This window comes from Cucumis melo, chromosome 10, assembly GCF_025177605.1.
Source record: "Cucumis melo cultivar AY chromosome 10, USDA_Cmelo_AY_1.0, whole genome shotgun sequence".
NCBI lineage: Eukaryota > Viridiplantae > Streptophyta > Magnoliopsida > Cucurbitales > Cucurbitaceae > Cucumis > Cucumis melo.
Genome location: NC_066866.1, coordinates 12,395,181 through 12,418,176, shown reverse-complemented (window position 1 = coordinate 12,418,176; position 22,996 = coordinate 12,395,181). Strand labels below are relative to the sequence as shown.

Sequence of the window (22,996 nt, the reverse complement as noted above, 5' to 3'; positions counted from 1 at the left end):
ACTGAATCGAATTGAATCAATTTATGTACAAAACGGAAAAATGCAGTTTGTCGTGGTCTCAAATAATTCTATTTTGGTTTCTTCGAATAGTTTTTAATGAATAAAAACGTAAATACATAATTTTATTTATTAAAAATATATCTAGGTTTTGGTTGGGGTTTGTGCTTTTTTTAGAGATATTTTGGAATGGCACAATTGGAAGTCATATTAACACGCTCATGTATGACTTCCATCTCTTCGATCTCTACTGCCATGCCGGAGGATCATCTCTATGTATATCTTTTCGATCTCCCTTGCCTCACCAGTCGCCACCCACCGTGGGTCACCATATATAGTTAAGCCACAAACAAAGCATAATTGAAAACTCTCCCAAACACTGTTCAATATTAATTCTTCTCTCCAAGATACTGCTCTGGATTTAACATAGGTCCAACCTTTATTATCTTTATAAAATATATATGTACAAGGTACTTCAACTTTATTGTCTTTATAAGATATATATAAAAAAAAACTACTTTACTCTGTCAGCCCCTTGCCACTTAGATGCAAATCCTACCAACATCAATCCAAAATCAAACTGCACATGAGATGAGAAAAATTGAAAGGTCACAGAACTTATATCTTCCGAATTTGAAGAGGAGAGGGGAAAAACTCCGGCAGACATACAAGAGATGACGACGGAGGGCAAGCGGGAGGTTAGTACCGAAATTACTGAATCAAGTGATGTAAGAAGAACGGGTCTCGCCTTTCTTGTGCACTTGCATTCCTCTCTATCTCCTTTCGATCTTCTTCTCACCTCTGGTCTCGCCTCATCCTTAACAGTCTTATCAATTCCGTCGATCCTTTCTTTGTCTCGGTAAGAAACGCGCTTCGCGCCTAAACAACGGAGAAAGAAACTGCCGATTTCCTTCCGACCACGCGTCCTCCTTCTGACCCTCAAATCTTAATGATTGACTTAGGCCTTTCCCGCTACGTGGGTTGGTTCGATTCGAGCTGCACAATTGATGCAGTTCGATTTCGTGGGTCAAACCGAACCGAACCGAACCGTCTCTTCTGATTTCATGGTTGGCCTAAAACTCAAAGCCTTAAATCTGTAATAGGGACAGCGCGGGTCGCAATTCTCAACGGAGACAAAGCACAGTGGCGAAGGGTTGAGCCGGTGGTCGATTCTTTGTTCTTCACCATGCGCATAATCGCATCAAAGCTAACCGCTGTAGAATTCTCCTCTCTCTCCAACTTCTTCTTCTTCTTCTTCTTTTTTTTTTTTTTTTTTTTTTTTTTTGAGAATTTTCGTCCATGGTTATTCCCCTTACTTCAATTAGTTTCAGCATCTGTGCAGGAGGGAACCTGTGCGAACCCTGCAATTTCGCACTTTTTCAGCTTACGATGAAAGAGGTAACTGTAATTCTTCTTGTCTTCATTTCATTTTCTTTGAGATACTGTTATCTGAAGAAATGGATTGTTTGGTTGCTTAGATGATGCACTTAAAATAGAATTTAAGGGTTCCTTATATTAGGACTGGGAGTTTCAAGCCCTCAGCGTAGATAGAAATATCACCCAAGTAGGGATGATGACATAATTAAGTATTTTAGATTTGTTGCTTAAGTTATGAATCTTATTGCTACTATTTATATTTCTATTGTTGATAATTTTTGACATTTTACTTTTCAGCGATATTTTTATACTATACTAGCAATACTGGTTGATCTGTAATGTCCATTTGTTTTTCTCTGATTTATGATAATTTGATATGGAGGATATTATACTTGTTTCCAACTACCAAGTGTTTGAGGACAGTAGGCTTTTAGTCTTATTTTCATTTTCATATGCTCATACTTGTTTTGTTAAGATAAAGCGCAGTATTCAAGTGCTGAATTATCTGTTCAATATACTTTATTGAATTTTCCATGATAATTATATTATCCACATACATGAGAATATAGCAGTAAATGCAAGGAGTAATGCTTAACCAATGAAGCGTTTGCTAAATAATGCAGAAAAGAACTTAACTTGTCATACCATGCTCTCGGGACCTGTTTAAAGCCATAAACAGTTTTGCGCAAGTTACACCCCAGAGGAGTGGTTATTGAGAACCTGCTGGCTGTTACATCAAGAGAAATTCAGTGAAAAGACTAAAAACTCATCATTAACGCCAATTTCTCTGAAAGACCAACTGTATGAAATAGCCAAAGTTAAGACAACTCTAATAGTAACCAAACAATATTTAGAGAAGAGGAGAATAATCACACAGATTATAGGCAAGAGAAACCCTTTATTTGTATATATATTTGAAAGAATGAAAACAACCATATATAGGCCTGGGGAGAACTCTTGTGTTAGGATTTCACTCTTAAAAACAACAATAATCCCAACAACAAGGCAGAAACAGTGACCGTACTCTGTGATTTGCTTATATTCAATAAACCCAAAGTTCATACAAGGAAATAACAAGTAAAAACAGCAAGAAATAACACACCAAAATAGCTCAACACCTTTGAGAAGGCTGGCAGCTTCTCCCTAAAGAACAGCAGTCTTTTCTATAATAAAACCTAATCTCACCAATCCCTAAAACATTCTATAAATATTCCCTCATCATTTGTGGGCCCCACCAACATCATTCTTCTTTCCAGCTCCCTCTCCTAAGTCTGTCTCCTGCAAAATGACTTTCTTACCCTTCCTTTTATTTGATGAATGATCGGGGTTCTTACAAAACCTCAAGGTGGAAGATGGGAAACTGTTGGTTCATTTGGTAGACTGACTCCCACGTAACTTCACTCTCCGGTAGGTTCTTCCACTTGATCAACCATTCATTTGCACCAAGCTCCTTGCTCCAATGTATTCCCAGCACAGTTTTTGGCCATAGTTGCAATTCAAATTCTTCGGTCAGCACGAGGGCCATATGTTGCACTTGTTGCTGCTGTCCCAACTTCCTTTTCAACTAAGAAACGTGGAACATGTTGTGGATAACTGCTTCCGGTGGAAGTTGTAATCGGTAGGCTACCTCTCCAATCTTTTCCACTATTTCATAAGGCCCATAGAACTTTGGTGCCAACTTTTCACGCCTTTTCCTTGCAAGGGAACGCTGCCTATATGGCCTTAATTTTAAATAAACCTCATCCCTGCAGCAAACTGCACCTTTCTTCTTTTTAAGTCAGCTAGTTTCTTCATTCTATTTTGAGCCACATTCAGATTCTCTTTCAAAGCACTGATGGATAGGTCCCTTTCTTTAAGCATCTGCTCCACATCATTATTTGGTGATCTCTTTTCTCCATAAGAAATCAATGGAGGTGGGGTCTTCCAAATACAAGGTGGAATGGAGTAGTTTTTGCAGATGCTTGGAATGTGGTGTTTGTACCATAATTCAGCCTATGGGATGAACTTGTGCCACTTGTTGGGTTGCTCATTGCAAAAGCATCTTAGGTATGTTTCAAGACATCGGTTAGCTATTTCAATTTGGCCATTCGTTTGAGGATGGAAAGCTGTGCTTCTCTTCAAAGTCGTGCCCATAGTGGTAAATAACTCCTTCCAAAAATTGCTTAGAAATATTTTGTCTCGGTCAGTAATGATAGATTTAAGCACACCATGCTTCCTTACCACTCTGTCTATAAATGTCTCAATCACTTGCTTTGCTAAAAAGGGGTGTCTTAGGGTCACAAAGTACGCATACTTACTTAACCTGGCCACACTACCATAATCACGTTCACAATCTCAGCCATAGGTAGTCCCTCTACAAAGTCCATAGACCAATCTTCAAGGATGAGTTCTAGTAATGGGATAGGCTACACTAACCCTGCTGATAGTGTTGATTCAGTCTTGTTTCTTTGGCTTTCTTTGGCAAATGTCACATTGCTCCACATAATTCTTTATATCATTCTTCATTTCTTCCCTAAGAGCTCCCCACTCATACGTTTATATGTTCTTAGAAATCCGGAGTGTCCTCCCAATATAGCCCTAGATAAACTACTACAGGAGGTATCATCATTAAGGATGTAAAGTTCCCTGCTATGTCGGACAGTCCATTTCTTACCTCTTGGGGGACTACCGTGGAGTTTTCGACATTGATCCTTGGTGTGCCATTGTTTCTTGCAGTGCTCACACACAGGGATTGGTTTATTCTTGTCACTATCATGATTCGAGGACCGAGTGCTAAAGGTAGCTGAGTCAATGGTAGGGGTAGTCAGTATACTCATGGCAATAGTGCGATCTTCTTCAAGGCGGACTTCAAAACACACTTCCATTAGGGAGGGAAGAGGTCTTTGTCTGAGTATACGACCACAAACAGTATCAAATTTGGGATTAAGTCCTGCAAGGAAGTCATAAATACGATCAGCCTCTTTAAGTTTAGCATATTGTGTACCTTCATTTAGTGTGTTCCAAACTATCTCACTGCACAAATCCTTCTCTTGCCAGAGGAGAGAGAGCTTGTTAAAATAGGTAGTCACGTCCAGGGTCCCTTGTTTGCAATTATGGACTTGTTTTAGCAGTGTATACAACCGAGAGGTATTCTGTCATTTCGAGTAAAGGGCCTGAGTTGTATCCCACAAATCTTTTGTTGTGGCTGCATAAAGTAGAGGTTTACCGATCTGAGGTTCCATACTATTAATCAACATGGACCGAATAAGTGAGTCCTCCTCTTTCTAGAGTCGTTCCAAGGCGTCACCCAGTGAAGGACGTACAGTCTCTCCAATTAAGAAGCCGAACTGGTGGCGACCTTCAAGGAACATCTTTACTGATTATGACCAAGAGAAATAATTTTGCCCATTTAATTTTTCACCTGAAAAGTTTCCTGTAGACAAACCCAAAGAGCCAATTATATAATTTGACGGTAAATTAGGGAACGAAATTACCGGGTTCTTAGAATACATCGGCAACTCGGTTGGTTTGGAATGCGTCGAAGACTCGTCCGCTTCAATGTCCGATCTGTTCTGGGGTTGATCAATCCCATTACCAGAAAACAATTGTTGCTGTAAAGGGTCAACATACAGCGGATGCTTACTGTACGATTTGACAAATTTGCAATTGACGGTTGCTGTCTGGAGGGCATAGGCGGCGCGTGGAAATGCAGATAGCCGAAAGGGTATGACGGTTGGACATCTGACAGTGCGTAGAGTGGAATGGGTTGGGCGGTAAGATGAAACGGCGTCAGTGCATGGGCCCATGCGCCAGACAGTAGAGGCGCATGAGTCACTTTCTGGTCAAACGGCGGCACGTATGGCTGCGACACTACCCCGTTGGGTAGATCGGCGGTTTCAGTAGGTTTTGGAGCAATTTCTCCATGGCGGCTGTGGCGGCGGCGATGATGACGGGTTCAGTTTCGATATGGGTTTCTCCTAAGTTTCTAGGATTTTGTTATTGCTTTGCTCTGATACCATATCGAAAGCAATTAATACCAGTACGAGGCTTACATGGAAACCCGAAAATCGGGAGAAATACCGCGATATAGTTTTTATTATTTTTCTTATGAATGAATACAATAGGTTCAAAGGGAGGGAATAAATAGAATACCATAGGAGTAAGAAAGGAAAAGATATAGGAAATAAAATCTTCCATATTATTCTTTCCAAAAATACTTTAAGGGCAAAACCCTACTAATTTTAACAATGAGTTCCCACTTCTCCTTGACTTTACATCGATGGCCATGAGAATATTTCTCATTACATCTAAAATAGAGTCCCCTATCTGACCTATCCGATGACCATGAGAATATTTCTCATTACATCTAAAATAGAGTCCCCTATCTAACCAAGCTGTGAACTCGGCATCAAATAGCATCAAATAATCTCTTCGCAGGTGGCTCTCCTTTGGTGTAATTTCCCTTGATGTGAATAGTTATTTGCTTCATCTAGAAATCAGTTCTACTTGTGTTCCCTTTTTCAGTTCCAACTGTCTTCTTTGAGGTTTGATTTATAGCCTCTCCGAGGCCTTGATTGCTCAGCTCTACTACTGCCAGTCTCAATGCTTACCACATCCACTTTAACCTTCTCTGCTTTTGAACCGATTTACTTCATCTTGGCCAAAACTTACCACATCCACTTTAACCTTCTCTGCTTCAGGTAGGTCATTAATTTTAAAAAGATGTTCCACACGGTACCTGGGTTTTCATTGACGAACAGGGGCATTTCTAGCTTTTTGTACTTGCTTTTGTCGATTGTCTCTGTCGTGTTTTCCGTGGATGTTCCTGAATCACTCATTTTTCCCTTGAGTTTCATCACTGACCCATCGGAAGTACTGACTCATCTCTCCGCCGATAAAAACTTTCCTCATGTCATTAGCCATTTGGTCAACCGCTTTCTTCAACTCGAGCATCACCTCTTTCAAACCCAATACTTCTTTCTCAGTACCTTCCAATCTCTCTTCCATTTACTTATTAGTCATTAATCTCGTCACTACCCCCAAATTTTCGGGCTCTGATACCAATCTGCTAGGATTTCACTCTTAAAAACAACAATAATCCCAACAAGAAGGCAGAAACAGAGACAATACTTTGTGATTTGCTTATATTCAATAAACCCAAAGTTCATACAAGGAAATAAAAAGTAAAAACAGCAAGAAATAACACACCAAAATAGCCAGCACCTTTAAGAAGGCTGGCAGCTTCTCCCTAAAGAACAAGTCTTTTCTATGATAAAACCTAATCTCACCAATCCCTAAAACATTCTATATATATTCTCTCATCATTCGTGGGCCTCACCAGCATCATTCTTCTTTCCAGCCCTTCTCCTGCGAAATGACTTTCTTACCCTTCCATTTATATTGATGAATGATCGGGTTCTTACATCTTGCAACCCTAAACTCACAAACACATATAATATTCATCAGTAACTGAGTGGGGAGGGGAATCGAGAATAACCAACTCACAAACTCAACTTAGGCTCTTACAAGTAATAGAATTCAAAATGACATAAAAGCTCAATGGGCTGCCATAACTGTGTGGCTTTTCTTCTTATTAGAGTTCTGATAATTTATTAATAATGATATGGTGATATTAGTTACTCTTCAATTTAAAAATAATATTTGCTAAGCAAAAGTACCTAGATGAGTATCATGCTTATTGTCATTGTTTTTTATTGCGTGACTGAGATTGAGTTAATTTCAGAGATTGAGAAGGAGGCTGAAAGAAAAGTAGGATGGTTATTAAAACTAATCTTTGCCGGGACTGCGACATTTCTGGGTTACCAGATTTTTCCATACATGGGTCAGAAATTCTGTCTCTAAGTTGTCTTTTGTTTTTTTAACTATGAAATGTTTCTGGTTTTCAAACCTTTCATGGTGTTGTCTTGAGTTAAATTTGTTCTTACAGGGGATAACTTGTTGCAGCAATCTGTGACGCTCTTGCGAGTAAAGGATCCATTGTTCAAGAGGATGGGAGCGTCTAGATTGGCTCGCTTTTCGATTGATGGTACTTCTACCTCTCCTCACATTTTATTCTCCTGAATTGGTTATAGCTTTTGAAACTATTGATTGTTAAACTTGTCTCACACTTTTATATGTCGATAGAACTTTTCCTGGGGTCAACGATGCGATGCCTGCTCTCTTTCTGCCGTAGATCTTGTTAACCCATCCCATTTTTCTCCCCAGGATTCTATATAAAAATAGTTTCAGACCATTTTTTTTTATGGAGATTAAGTAAGCTTGGTATCAGCATAAGTACTCATAATGATAGCTATAACGAGCTTCAAATTAAAGATGAAGCTCTTTTGTAGTGCAAATTCGAGAAGGGTAAAATACTGTATTGGAAAATAAAGGAAGCATCTTTCAAGAAGGGATCATAGAATCCGCACTCTTTCTACCTTACAGAATTGACCTTTAACTGAAATACATTTTGTAGCTTTTGCTCGGTAAGTTCTAATGAAACTTTTTCAACATTTTTCCTGGAGCATTTGACCAAAATTTGGCAAATGAGAATCCTAACTAAAAAACAATTACAGTTAAGACAGTTTGTCTCAAGTTTTAACTGAAGTCTGATTGCACTTTTATTGGTAACTTCAAGAATCTCAACTGCTTTTATAGTCAGGGAAAGCCAGTTGAGTGTTTATAGTTTTCATTCTTTGCAATTATAGATAAAAGAAGGATGAAAATAGTAGAGTTTGGTGGCGCTCAAGAGCTGTTAAACATGCTCGAGGTTGCCAAAGATGACCGGACACGTAAGGAAGCTTTGAAGGCTTTATATGCCATCTCACATTCAGGTCGAATTTCTAATTTACATATATATTACTTTAATTTATTATTTAAACTTTAGTTTCTCATAAAAAAAAAATTTAACTCTAGTTTCAGTCTTATTAACTTGGGAGTCAAGTATATAAAATATGAATAACTCATCTAGATTTATGGTACGCTAGTTCAGCTTCATGTTTACCAATAAAAGAAAGAAGAAAAAAATGATTTACAGCTTCCTTATATGCTATAAACTGCGAAAATGCAGGTGGTTTTACAGTCATTTTGAAACAATCATTTTTCATATTTAATTTTCTGCTTCAATACTGTTTCAGATGAAGCTGTTGGTTATTTGCATAAAGCAGGGGCAATATTGGTTATTAAATCTACTCCAGATTCGGCTGAAGATATGAAAGTAAATGAGTACAAGTCAAACCTGATGAAGAGATTTAGAGATCTTAGATATGATGTTTCATCTTGACACGTAAGAGTTTTCTTTCTTTTATTATTATTATTATTATATTTTCTGAGAGAGAGAGAGAGAGAGAGAGAGAACAATGGCACTCACCGGTGATGTGAGGAGGGACAGTACTGCCACCTTACATTGTAATATGTGGCGGAGGCAGCTTGGGGCGTGAGATAGATTGAGGGACATGGGGTCGAGTGAGGAACCACTAGAGACATGCACAGGAGAGGAGGGACACGGGGAAGTTGAAAAAAGACTTTTCAAAAGAAAAATAAAATAGATATTTGACACTTCTAATTTAAATATTGCTTTTGTTTGCATACTTGTTCTTTTCGTTCTCATTTCCTCTCTTCGTTTTACTCTCCACTCGTTTCTTATCCGGCTTGCACTTTAGTCTCATGATTCTATATCAATTTTCAAATTTGCTGTTTCTATTATACGTACTCTTCTTTTTCTCACGTTCTTAGTTTTTTTTTTTTTTTTTTTTACTCATTTCTTGATCATTTTTACATTGGGTACATCTTCTCACGCCACTTCAATAAAGAAAACTACAATATTGTAGGTTGCAGGTAATCAAAACACCAATATATAGGTGATTGAAACTGTGTGAATGTGTTTTATACATAACCTTACTTCATATGTCAAGTTGAAGATGTTTGAACCATGATTTGAATAGGTAACGACGACGTTCAAAGTTGACATGTAGAGATTCTTATCTGGTAGTTGAAGAGTTCAATTGTAAGAAGGAAGCTTAGCCTCCTTTACTTGTACGTATGTTGTTTAGTAGTTGAAATTATAATGGTTAGATTAGTAATTATAGCAATGGAAAAAAAGAAACAATATATCTAAAATTTAGATTTAGCTTTTAGAATCTATTAGATAAATAATCTCATATTAATATGAGTTTATTAGTAATAAAGTTTATTAGTAATAATGTGTATTTCTTTTTTAATATTGCTACACATTAATTAGGAGTCTTTTCAAAAATATAAAAAAGCGGCGAAGTATTTTGAACAATTTCGAAAATGGAAAAAGTCTAAAGGCCCAATATGTAAAATACAAAATGGGAAAAGTTGAGTTACAGGATCGTTTAGATTTAGGGTTCTAAATCTAAACGATTTTTTTTTTCAAAATTTGGTATATGATTGTTTAAATTTGACTATCTCAAATTTAAACGATTTTTTTTTTCAAAATTTGGTATAAGCGATTTTTTTTTCAATGTTTCTTATACACAATCTTTTAGTTTTGATTATCCTAATTTAAATGTTTAACCAATTTTTTACACCATTGGTTACTTAATCTAAACATAAAATATCTTATGCATGTCGGGAATGAGAAGAAAAGTAAAAGAAGAAAAAGACAAAAGACATACATATACCTAAACAAGAAACAAGAAAGACAATAGAAAGAAAAAGATTTGTGGTTCAAATCTAGAAAAAAAAAAAGAAGAAATCGTAGCTAAAAACGAAAAGTACATGGAAAGACATAAAAAAGTGCACATAAAAAATAAAAAGCAAACATGAAATATTTAAAAAATGGCTAACCTTACAAACTTTATTATACATAAATGTCGGTTTCTCCATCGATTAAAGTAAGATTTTATTTGATTCCGAATGTTATTGTTATTAGCATTTTGTAAATGTAATGAAATGTGGGTCCTACCAGAAAATTTGTAGTCAAATATTATAATGTAAGTGGGGCCCATAAAAGGTTGTCGAGCCGAATATCATTAGAAATTACGTGGTATCCACCATAATTTTTAAAATATACTCTGTGTGTGTATATATATTTTCTTTTAAGGATTTAACTAATACTATTGACGGCAGCATGATTTGTTCTATAACGGGAGAGTCCAATTTTGGGCGTTTTTCTCGGTATATGTCAATATTCTTTTTACGATATAACTTATTCTATTGACAACATCATCATCATCTTTCTATAATCTTATTTGTTCAAAATTTTAGAATAACATATTGATTAAAAAATAAAAAAATTATTTTGGATGTTATTTGCTTGAGATTGTATTGGTAAAAAAAAAAAGAGAAAATTCAGAATTTTAGGATGAAATGTGTTTGATAAAAACATTAAAAAAATCCAAAATTATGGAAGGTTGATTATCTATATCAATAGACGAAGGTATGGATAAAAAATTAAAAAGAATCAGTCGCATTTATAGGAAAAAGTGACAATCTTGTTACGATTTACAAAATGGTTAAATAAACGTGTATAAAAGCAATCAAGTTACTTTTACATTTAAGATTTATTACTATTGACACATCAATAAATATCGTGTACATTTGCACTATCTTTCATTCCATTCCGGTGACGTAAACATGGTCTTAATTATTAGCTCTCAATATGTTACCTATTGTAATTATCCTTCTTTTCTTTAGTTATCTACTTTTTCTTTTTTCGAATATCATCCAAATCTACTTTTCCTTTTCTCAAATAATCATCCAAATCTAAGTTCCAAAAAGTAGTTTTAACATTTTTGTTTTTGTTTTTGGATTTTGCATAAGAATTCGAGCATTTGTTTGTGAAATATGAAAGTATTGTAAAGAAAAAAACACAATTTTAAAAAACAAAATTAAGAAATGTGGCCTTACGAAGTAAACTTTAGAAGCAACTTGAACTGCATTAAGTAAAGTGAAACACAATTATTTTTTCTAAGCTCCATCGGACCCTCCATTTTGGATCTATTTTTGCTATTAATTTCGCAATAATAAACAAACAAACAAATAGAAAAAAAAAAAAAAAAAAACTTCAGAGAACCCAACCATGATTTATAAAAGCAATTTCAAAGTATAAAAACTATACAACCAATCATAAATAATTGGTGTTTCCAAAACAATTTTATCTTTGAGACAGAGGTAGAACATAGAATTTTCAAAACAATCAATCATTTCTAATTTTTGCTTTTCAATGCATTGTTTATGTTTATAGAAATGGCAACAATACTTGTTCCTAATGCCAGAATTACCATTCCTAAAGCAACCACTTTATCCTTCTTTGTTGCTATTCCATTCACATCCCTGCATCCCCCAAACAAATCTAAAGTCAGTTATACCTCAACCGTATTTATAATTAACATGTTTAATTCTAGTTATTATAGAACATTGGTGGACATATAGCAATAATAAATTAGAGGTAGAGACTACTTTCTCCACAATGACCATAAAAAAAGACAGTTAACAAACATGATTTTCAGACCTCAAAACTCTTATGTTAGATTTGAATGAGTGAACTTGATTCATTTAAAATGTTTAATCATCTATGTCAATTCAAGACCCTACAAATGACGATTAGCCCAAGAGTGGAAACAAACTCATAATATATATAGAGAGAGAGAGAAAGAGATTTCAAGTCACTACTAAATCATTTATAGACGTAAAAAAGCTTAAGCTAACAAGTGAAAGTAGCGAAGTACCTGAGAGCAATGGCACCGGGAAAGATAAACGCGAGGCAAGCAGCTGAAGTTGAGCCCATGAATTGAAAGATATACCATATATTTGGGAATGCTATTGCAGCCAGGTAAGAGAAAACCAACAAAGCCGTTGTAATGCCAAGAAACCTTCTTTGATCTGTGCCCAAAGAAGCCTTCTTTGGGAAGAATAATTCCATAATATTGGATCTCAAGGGGAAGTTTAGCAAAGGGAAAACAAGCATGAGATGAACTGCATAGCTTAATCTCACAACATCATTCAACAAAGCCCCTGTTGTATCACCACTCTCATCAAAGTTCATCAGAATATCTGACATTAATGAGTCTCCAAACAACAAGTACCCGAAAATTCCGATTGTGAAATAGAAAATGGCACAGAGGAGAAGCGCGATCCGTACCGCAGTGGTCATATTTGATGGTTTATGAAGCTCAGAACTTATTGGATGAACTGTATGATATTATTGTATCAAATGAAAATGATCCAATGAGGAAGTTAGTAACTCTATTGAACAATGGAGAATAACAATGTTTAAATCAAATCTAAAGCATTAGCAAAATTCAAATATAGCTCTCGAAATATATTAACAAGAGAATTATATCTACCGTATAAATCTAACATTGATAAAGTCTATCACAAATAGATTTTACCATGCTTGGAATTCTTAAAAATAAATGGTAGGATGCAATATAGTAAAAGATTTGGAAACATATTGCACGTGATGAGATAATCATGTGCAATATATGTGGGTAACTTTTAGTCGTTATTTCTACCTACTGAATTAGAAAGGGAAAATCATTCTACTTTTTACCTAGAAAATATCATAAAACTGAAAACCAACCAATTCTTTCTTCCAATAGAGTAACAAATTTAAAACCTACTTAAAACTAACGAAATTAACCCTGAGAAAAAGTCGGTGGACCAATTTGGTTTGGTTCGAAAAGTTTAATTTTGATTTACTATAAAGTAAAAACCAATCAAAATGGGTAATTGATTTGAAGTTAAGAATATTCAAACCCAATACTCAATATTAAACCAAAACCAACAAAAAGAGTATTAAATCAAAAGATAATATCAATTCTCTAAAAAAGAAAAAAGAATAATCTAAATCCGTGAGCATATGCCACCCACCCCATGCTCTACATATGATTCTTTTAGTCTATAGGCCCACAACCCCTTTTTATTTTATCATAAAAATTGATAAATCCATTTCAATCCTAAATTTTCAATATTCAATTTTTTTTTTTATGATATTTTCAATATATCTTAAATTTTAATCCCTCAAAAATAATTTTTATTAAAACTGATTAAATTATTATAATAATATTCGGTCCAGAAAGAAAATGTGAGTGCCACCTCAGCTATCTCTAAAAAATCAAAAAGCTTTTTTTAAAAAATTAAGTTATTATAATGAACAGCAACTTTAAAAATAATTATTAAGTAAGTTGTAAATATAAAAGAACCCTATGAGTGAGTAATACACCAATATTTGTGTTTATTAGTTATTTGCAAATATCCCAAATAAAAACGTGGACAGAAGAAATTAATACCCATTTCTAACAATTTGAGTAGGGGACGACACCGGAAGATCACTTCCAATAATTTTCTTACGGTTCGGTTCCATGGAAAATCAATAAAACAAAATTTCTGGAACCAAATTGAAGCAACCGAACCCACCAAATACTCTGTTTCAAAGAATAAGGTTATGGAAGTCTTTGTTTACCATTGAAATGGAAGCAGAAACTTGTGACAAGAACTGGCACCGCCGTGAAAAGGTTGAAGAAGGAAGTTTCCTCGTCAATCTCCGGCACCAATCTCGTGCTCTTTGTTTTTCCTTCAACAATCGCCATTATGGCCATCACAGAGCTTATCCCAATGAAAACGACGGCCAAAACAACCGATATAAACGAACTGAATCTCAAAGAATCTGAACAAACACATCGCACAAAATCCAAATCCTTCGCCATTAATACCAAGAAAATCATATAGGATTAATCAGTTTAATCGATTTGATTGTTTTTCAGTAACTGACCGACTCGTCGGAAAAGAACCAGAGGAAATAAAATGAAGACGAGAGTGAAAAGAATTGAGAACTCTCTGGTGTTCCACCAGTGATGCCCAAACCATTCTTGTAAAACTCCTATATGTACTTTTCCTCCTTCTTTATTGCCGGAGAGCACATCCCCTGGAGATTCCATCCATCAATTTTAGAACAACAATTACGAGAACAGTTAGAAAATCGGAGAATCGATAAGAATCCACGAATCATTTCCCTAAAATCCATGGCAGTTACGGCAGTGAGATTATGAAGAATTTTCTAATTGCAGCCTATTAAATTGTAAGCTAGTAAAATCAAGCCGCGATAGGATCTGTAAAATCCAAAAGAAACTTACCGATTATAATCTGGTACATAATCAAGCAACCGAGGTTAGTAATCATGATACAAACTTGTGTAGTAATCGAACCAATCGGACCGAAGGACTCCTTCATGACGCCGGCGTAGGTTGTAGAGTCGCCGGAATGAGTGAATCTAAGCAAAAGCTCCACCGATATGTCAGTAAGGAAAGCGACAAAGACGATGAGGACGAGGGCGGGGATTATGCCGAGGACCTTGAGAGCGAAGGGAATCGACATGATTCCAGCACCAATTATACTGGTGGAGACGTTGAACACGGCGCCGGAGACTGAGGCAGTTTTGATGGACGGCTTCGCGGGCGGCAGGAGAGGTACTTGTTCCGGCGCCGGAGACATCACGGGGGGTAGACGATGATAAGGTAGAGTGAATAAAGATGAAGGAGAAGAGAGGGATGTATGTCGTCAAATCTTCTGTTACGCGGCGTATGGTGGTTGGTACTGCCTAGTTTGTTATTATATATTTAGAGGACTCCATCATGGAGATATGAAATTACCAAAATGTGTTCAAATGAAATTATTATTATTTTTATTTTATTTTAGTTAAGGACAGACCCAAAGAATCACTTTAAAAAAAAAAAGAAAAAAAAAAAGAAGAAGCCAAAGAATCAAATCTTGAGAGATAATTTCACTGACCACTATGTAAAGATATTCTGTAGCAAGAAAGTTAGGCAAAAGGATGAGCTAAATATCATTTTGACGATGAGGCTTATGACAAAAGGAGATTTCTTGAGGTTTGCTTTCTTAATGAATACTTCAATCTCTGTAAGGTGATGAGTAGACTTCTTACTCAGAATTCATATTTCACTTTGATCTTCCAAGGACTTGGGTGAGGGATACAATAAAAGATCACTGATGATGTTAGACTTTCTATAAATACAATTGTGTTCCGGTGTTTGATTTCTATAAAAAAGAAAAATTCAAATGAAGTGAATGTTGTTTTCTATGGTTTTTCTTTCTTTTTCTTTTTTTTTTTTTTTTGAAAAAATTCACTATCTAAATCAAAATAATTATGTTTGCATATATAAAGGATGAATGTATGAGGCCATGATGATGGGAAGGTGGGCAGTGGCCAAGTGCTTTTGTCTATTTGGCTATGTGGAACCTAATAGTGTGGTAGATTCTTTGAATTCAATGATTGAGATTGTTACTCCACTTAACAACAAAACTCCCTCAAATTTAACTTAACTTTAACTATATTCATTTATAGATTAGTTAAGGATAACGTTAATTTTATAAATGTCACAAAACACCAAACCATTCATAGTGTATAACAAAGTTCATGAAGTTAACCATTTTTTAAATATTTTAAAGTTTGTTTTTTCATCTTTCTTCTTCTTTTCCTAACTACAATTTCTTTCCTCGTCTTCCTCCTCGCGGTGATTTCTTTTATCGTCTTTTTCTTTGTTGCAATTTCTTGCATAGTTTTTCTTTTTTTCCTCTTTTTTTTTTGTTGCGATTTCTTTCCATCATTTTTCTTCTTTTCCTCTTCTTTTTTTACGTCGTTTAAATTCGGATAATCAAATCTAAACGAAAAATAGCAAAATCTAAAAGACCGTATATAAAGAATCCTGAAAAAATCATTTAAATTGGAGTAGCAAAATATAAACGATGTATAAAAAAAAAAGTAAACGTATAAAAATAAATAAATCATAGACAAATCTAAACGAGTACAAAAGAATTTAAAATATCGTTTAGCCAAATCTAAATGATCATGTACTAAAGAATCTTGAAAAAATAAACGATCGTGAAAACAATCGTGTAAAAAAATGTTTAGCTAAATCTAAACGATCGTGTACCAAATTTTGAAAAAAAAAAATCGTTTAGATTTGGGTCCAAATCTAAACGATCAAATCTATCAGAATTTAAACTAATAAAATTAAATGATAGAATTGAAAAAATAAATTGTAGTCAAATCTAAACGACCAAATCTAAATGATCGTGTACTAAACAATAGTCAAATCTAAACGATCGTGTACCAAATATAATAGGCGCAAGTTGTTGATGGCGTGGTTGACGGGGCATGTTTTGTATTTTCTACGGTGAGTCGGTGGATTTTTTTCATTTTTGGAATTGTTTTATACGGTGTAAATATGTTGCCGTTTTGTTATATTTTTTAAAAGACCCATAAAGATAAACTATTGTTATTATTAGGGAAACTTACATAGATGTAAAAAAATATCAAACTATTTACAGCCCATGTAACAAAGCTCATAAAGTTAGCTATTTTTTAAATATTTCAGGTTTGTCCTTCCATCTTTTTCTCTTTCTCGCGGTGAAATCGTCTTCTTCCTCTTGCGATTTCTTTCGTATTCTTCCTTTTGCGATTTCTTTGATCGTCTTTCTTCTTTTCCTCTCCTTTTTTCGGTGATTTCTTTTCATAATTTTTCTTATTTTTCAATTTTTTTTACATCGTTAAAGCTTTCTATCGTCTTTCTTCTTTTCTTGTTTTTTTCGTTGCGATTTCTTTCTATCGTCTTTCTTCTTTTCTGATTTTGCGATTTTCTTCAATGTCTATCCTTCTTTTTTTTTTATTCTTTTTTACATTGTTTAATATTTTCTTCGTCTTTCTTCTTTTCTGATTCCTTTTTAGGTCGTTTAATCTTTCCATTGTTTTTTTTTTCCGTGATTTCTTTTCATTATCTTTCTTCTTTTTCTCTTCTTTTTTTTACGTCGTTTGAATTTGGATAACCAAATCTCAAATCTAAACGACCGTGTAAAAAAAATAGTAAATCTAAAATATCGTGTACAAAAAATCTTGAAAAAAATCATTCAGATTGGAGTAGCCAAATGTAAACGATCGTGTAGAAAAAAATAAATCATCAATAGACAAATCTAAACGATCTTGTACCAAAAGAATTTAAAAAATCATTTAGCCAAATCTAAACAATTGTGTAAACAAATCTAAACAATCGTATAAAAAAATAAACGATCGTTTAGCAAAAGAATTTTAAAAAATCATTTAGCCAAATCTAAACAATTGTATAAAAAAATGATCGTATAGTAAAAAAATTTAAAAAAATCCTTTAGCAAAATCTAAACGATCGTGTGCCAAGATTTGAACAAAAAATCGTTTAGATTTGGGTCCTCAAATCTAAACGATTAAATCTAAGCGATCGTGTAACCAAATTTAGACGTAACCAAATTAAGTGGAACAAAATTAAACGATAGAATTGAAAAAATCAATTGTAGTCATATCTAAACAATCGTGTACCAAACAATAGACAAATCCAAACCTAAACGATCAAATTTAAACGATCAAATTTAAACGATTGTATAACCAAATTTAAACGTAACCAAATTAAACGATCATGTAACAAACTTAAACGATAGAATTGAAAAATAAACTATAGCAATATTTAAACGATCGTGTACACAATGGCCAAATCTAAATGATTGCAAATATATTACGCACGCGTTGTTGACGGTGTAGTTGACGGGACATTTTTGATATTTTGTACGGTGGACCTTTAGATTTTTTTCTATTTTCAGAATTATTCTATATAATATAAATACTTTGTCGTTTTTTTTTATATTTTTGAAAAGACCGCTTATTATTTTTCTTCTTATTATTATATATAGATCTTAATTTTAAAAATTTTCTAATAATTAACTATGAAAACATTTCAAGACACCCTCAATTATGGGTTACGTAAGCATACTTTTCAAAATAAGATGGGATCCACTTATAATAATAATATTGGGTCCAAATAATATGTTTGTGAAAATAAAAATTAATGATAATTTTAATTTAGGGATACTAAATTATGTGTATAATAATATTTTTATAATGAAATTATCAATGAATCTATGAATAATAAACCATCAATGATATTATAGTCTATCAATAATAAAAATCTATTGTTGATGGTTTAAAATTATAATGTAAACAAAAAAGTTACCTATTCTCGTAATACTTAAAATTGAGTATTCTTAACTAAAAACAAAAAACATGTGTATGGTTCCATTTTTTTTATTTGTAAATAATTAATAATTGATATATCTTATCATCATTGTTATATTCTTTTTTAGGTGTATTTGATCTCTCTCTCTCTCTTTTATTAATGTAATTTGTTCACGTTGTTTCTTTCCCTTAATATTGAACCTTGAGCCATAAAATTGGTGTCATTTTTATCTCACGCAATTTTTTGTTTCATTCCATTCTAAATTTTATGTTTACAACAAGGGTTTGAATATGAAATAATATTTCCATATGCATTTAGTGACTACAAAGTTTCACAAGATTGATTAGATTATAAAATAAACAACAACTCTAAATAATTTAGATTTTCTCAAAGATTTATATTTTGTTATATCCATCTATGGAGAGAGAGAGAGTATTATAAAAATATAGTATTTATTTTTATAATTAGAATAAAATTGAAGAGGAAAATTGAGTTGATCATTGAACGTAGATGTACTACCATTGATTTGGACCAGTTTTTTGGAGGCTTTTGGAAGAGAGATGCAAATATTTCCATCTTTGGAGGCTTTTCTTTTCTGCTTTTTTTAAAGGATTTTTTTTTTGGAGGCTTCTTGGGATGTGGTCCACTCAAAATATGATTGTGTTTCTTTGATGCTCGACCTCTCCTTGGATAATCTTTTTTTTTCCCCTTTTAAATACTAATTTAGTCGGTTATACTTTCCCGTGGTTTTATGGTTTTCGAACGCTTATTTCAGTAGTTCATATACTTTCCCCGGTCCTCAACAGTTGGACGAAATCCATTTTCCAAAATTTGGTCACCCGAAGTTCTAATAAATATCTAATCTATTGGAAGTTGTTCGACGTCAGTTGTTGAAATGCGATCACCAAAAATTGGTTAGTGGTGATGTTGAAAAATGTTAATCGTCTGAGGTTGACGGTAGTAGTTGCATGAAGTTGTTCGACAACTATCATAAAAAAGATAATTGTTGAAAAATTTCGATCATGATCACGAAAAGTGATCATTAGAATTTGGTTGGTAGCAGTTTGTGAAAAAACGGTCTTCAACAGTCGTCGAGAAACAATCAACAAAGACATGATCAAAGGCTGACTGGCGACTGTCGTTAAAAAAACTATCATTGAAAGTTTGTCAACGATGGTCATTTGAAAAACGGTCATTGAAAGTTTGTTGGTGATGGCTGTACAAAAACAATCATCGAAAGTTTCCCGAAAATAATTAAAAAAAAGAAAGGTAGTTGAAAGATGGTCGACAAGAGGTGTTGAATTTTTTTAACAAATATCTAACTTTAATAATTTATAAAAGTATTAAAGGTAATTCCCTTACAAAGGTAGGATCAACGAAAAAGAATTAGTTATACTTCAAAGTGATATTTTATCTTTCAAAAATCAAATTTTATTTTATTATCAAACATGACTATTTTAGATAAAAGTGATTTTAACTACGTCTACGTCAGAATCACTTTTGACTGAAACCCCTCAAATTGTTTAAAGGATGAATCGCCCTATTATCAGGCAGTCGAGAATTGAAGAAGCGTAAGCAAAGTTATATTTGAATTAAAGATAAGAAAAGGAAAGCTCAAAAGTAGATTTGAATACTTCACTTTTATTACAATTGTATAAAAGTTGACTCATTTTCTCTCTTTTGACTGCACCCATCGCTTTTAGCTTCGACACTATTCTTTCCCAACCAATCACATCGTGGTTGGTGGCAGAGACAAATCAAATACAATGGTCAATTAAGCTCCAAAAGTAAAACGAAAAAGTTACAAGACTTTTTTTTTTTTTTTTGTTTTCAATCTAACTTTTTTTTAATAATGTCTTGAGATTCACTAAACTCAGATAAATACATACTTACAAATCGATCATTTATTTGAATAATTCTATTATGTAAACTTATTAGCGAAATTATGCTATTTTGAAAATATTTGGAAGAAACGATGTAGTTTTGGAAGAAGACTCACCCATCTCCTTCCTTCTTAAACCTCTTCACATTCCTCTTCATTTCTGATCCTCCATTCCTTCATCATTATTTCTTAAAAAAAAGCCTCATCTTCCTACACTTTTTTCTATCTTCCACTCTTCTTCTCCCAATAAATCAAAGTATTTGTGGTATGGTAATTTGTTTATATTTATTAAATTCATATTTTTCTAAATTATTTATATAAATTTTGATTGTATTTCTAGATTTTGTGGCTCTTTGAAAAAAAACAACAATAAAAACAATAGAAGAGCTTCTAACTAAATAGCTCTAACTAATTTCATATATATAAGAAATAAATAAATTACCACCTATACCAATATTATGCACATTATTCCTTTTTTGTGGTTCGATCATAGAAACTTTAAAATCAAGCATGCTTAGCTTGAAACAATTTTATGTTGACTGACCTCTTGAAAAAAATTTCTAGGATGCTTGTGAGTGAACACAAAACAACTAAAAAAACTCATATTGGTTTGTGGACACAACTTTCACTATTTGAAGCACATGCAAGACAAGCAGGGATGACGGTTTCGAGTTATCGTCGGCTTGTGGCATTCCAATATTACAAGAAAAAACAAAGAAAATAATCATACAATTTTTTAAACATAAAATATGTTCATAAATAAATTAATAATTGTTAGAGTAACTATCGTCATTGTACTAATTTATAATTAACATTTAATTTGCAAATTAATAATAATAATAAGGGGTCTTTTCAAAAATATAAAAAAGTAGCAAAATATTTATAATGAACAATTCCGAAAACGAAAAAAACCTAGAGGTCCACCGTGTAAAATACCAAAAATGCCCCGTCAACAGTGCACGCATAATATATTTGCGATTGTTTAGATTTGATTATTATTTGGTACGTGATCGTTTACATATGACTACAATCTATTTTTTCAATTCTATTGTTTAATTTTATTACATGATCCTTTAATTTGGTTATCGTTTAGATTTGGAGACCAAAATTTAAATGATTTTTTTTAAAAAATTGGTACACAATTTTTTTTTAATTCTTTTGGTACACGATCGTTGATGATTTATTTTTTTTACACATCTACTTCAATGATTTTTATTCAAGGTTATTTATACATGATTTTTTTTATTTTTTTTACACGATCGTTTAGATTTCATTACATGATTGTTAAATCTTATTTTTCAAAATTTGTTATATGATTTTTTTTAATTCTTTTTGTACACGATCGTTTAGATTTCTCTAAATGATGATTTATGTTTTTTACACGATTATTTTTTTTTATACGATGTTTACTTTCTTTACACGATTGTTTACATTTGGCTACTCCAATCCAAATGATTTTTTAAAATATTCTTTTATTTTTTTTAAACGACCGTTTACTTTTTTTTTAAAACAATCGTTTACATTTGACTACTTTAATCTAAATGATTTTTTTTCAAGATTCTTTATACACAATCTTTTATTTTTTTTACACTTTTTTACACCATCGTTTACATTTGGCTACCCCAATCTAAATGACTTCTTTTAGATTCTTTATACACGATCTTTTATTTTTTTTACACGATTATTTACTTTTTTTTACACGATAATTTACATTTGCCTACTCCAATCTAAATGATTTATTTCAATATTCTTTATACACGATCTTTTAGATTTTGCTATTTTTTTACACAATCATTTAGATTTGGTTAACTAAAGGTAAACGACGTAAAAAAGAGAAAGAGAAGAAAGACGATGAAAAGAAATCGAAAAAAAGAAGAGAAAAATAAGGAAGACAGATTAAACAATATAAATAAAGAATTGAAAAATAAGAAAAAATGGAAAGAAATCACATAAAGAAAAGAAGAAAGACAATGAAAGAAATCGCAGGAGGAAGACGATTTCATCGTGACGAAGAGAAAAAAGATGGAAGGACAAACTTGAAATATTTAAAAAATATAACTTTATCGACTTTGTTATGTATTTTATTACATTTACGAAAGTTTCCCTAATAATAATAATTATTTTGATGGTTATAATAATATATTTTAATACATTTTATAATTCTAAGACCATTTATTCTTTTTATTTATATACATTTTAAATGACAGATTTGGGGCGTCGGTTCAAAACCTTGATTTCTTTATCTTTCTATGAGCAAGATTTTCTTTTAATTCCATTCCTTAGCTTACTCCCGCCAATACACGCTTAAGTGGAAAGTTATGTTAACCTTGAAAAGCAATTGACATAAACGATTTAGTACTGAGGTAGTATCGAATTTCGCTTTCAATACACACGACACAACTAGAATCAACATTTTGTTTCCAATAATTTGTTTCAAATGTTGGTCAATCTGAAAAGAAAAGGAAAAAACCCTTTGCTCCATCTCCATCCCCTCCAGCTTCCCTTCCGATCCTATTCCCACGCTCTCGAACGAAAAATGGCAGCGTTCTATAGCCTTTAAGTATATATTCCTTCACTTTCTCATCCCCAATAAGGCAACGTCGCCTCCGTCAATCGATTCACCACAGCACCGAATGCCTCATTTAGCAATATGTAGTAATATCCCCACACCGCGATGATTCTTCTGCTTTTTCGAAGAAGACAAGTGGCGATGGCGTAGAAATTTGGCAGATCAAAC

The 22,996-nt window shown here is 33.2% G+C and overlaps 2 protein-coding genes across 5 annotated transcripts; one reads left to right on the top strand and one right to left on the bottom strand.

Annotated features, from left to right (window-relative positions):
• Window positions 1-205: 205 nt before the first annotated feature.
• On the top strand, window positions 206-8,940 carry LOC103496719 (uncharacterized). Of its 4 annotated transcripts, XM_051090712.1 has the most exons (7): window positions 237-856; window positions 960-1,213; window positions 1,323-1,395; window positions 7,097-7,195; window positions 7,301-7,399; window positions 8,061-8,186; window positions 8,490-8,940. In XM_051090712.1, exons 2-7 carry the CDS (start codon window positions 1,184-1,186, stop codon window positions 8,633-8,635), a joined length of 573 nt encoding a protein of 190 aa, XP_050946669.1. In that variant the 5' UTR covers window positions 237-856; window positions 960-1,183; the 3' UTR covers window positions 8,636-8,940. The 4 variants fall into 4 exon arrangements, with proteins under 4 accessions (XP_008456909.1, XP_050946669.1, XP_008456907.1 ...); XM_008458685.3 differs by having other exon boundaries at window positions 248-1,213; window positions 1,329-1,395; XM_051090713.1 differs by having other exon boundaries at window positions 251-1,213; window positions 1,340-1,395.
• Window positions 8,941-11,382: 2,442 nt separating this feature from the next.
• Window positions 11,383-15,121, bottom strand: LOC103496718 (amino acid transporter AVT6C-like). The gene is made up of 5 exons (XM_008458683.3): window positions 14,454-15,121; window positions 14,093-14,245; window positions 13,784-13,987; window positions 12,048-12,510; window positions 11,383-11,652 (listed from the first exon to the last, which is right to left on the bottom strand). The coding sequence occupies exons 1-5, from the start codon at window positions 14,809-14,811 to the stop codon at window positions 11,526-11,528; spliced, it is 1,305 nt and encodes a 434-aa protein (XP_008456905.2). The 5' UTR covers window positions 14,812-15,121; the 3' UTR covers window positions 11,383-11,525.
• Window positions 15,122-22,996: the final 7,875 nt, after the last annotated feature.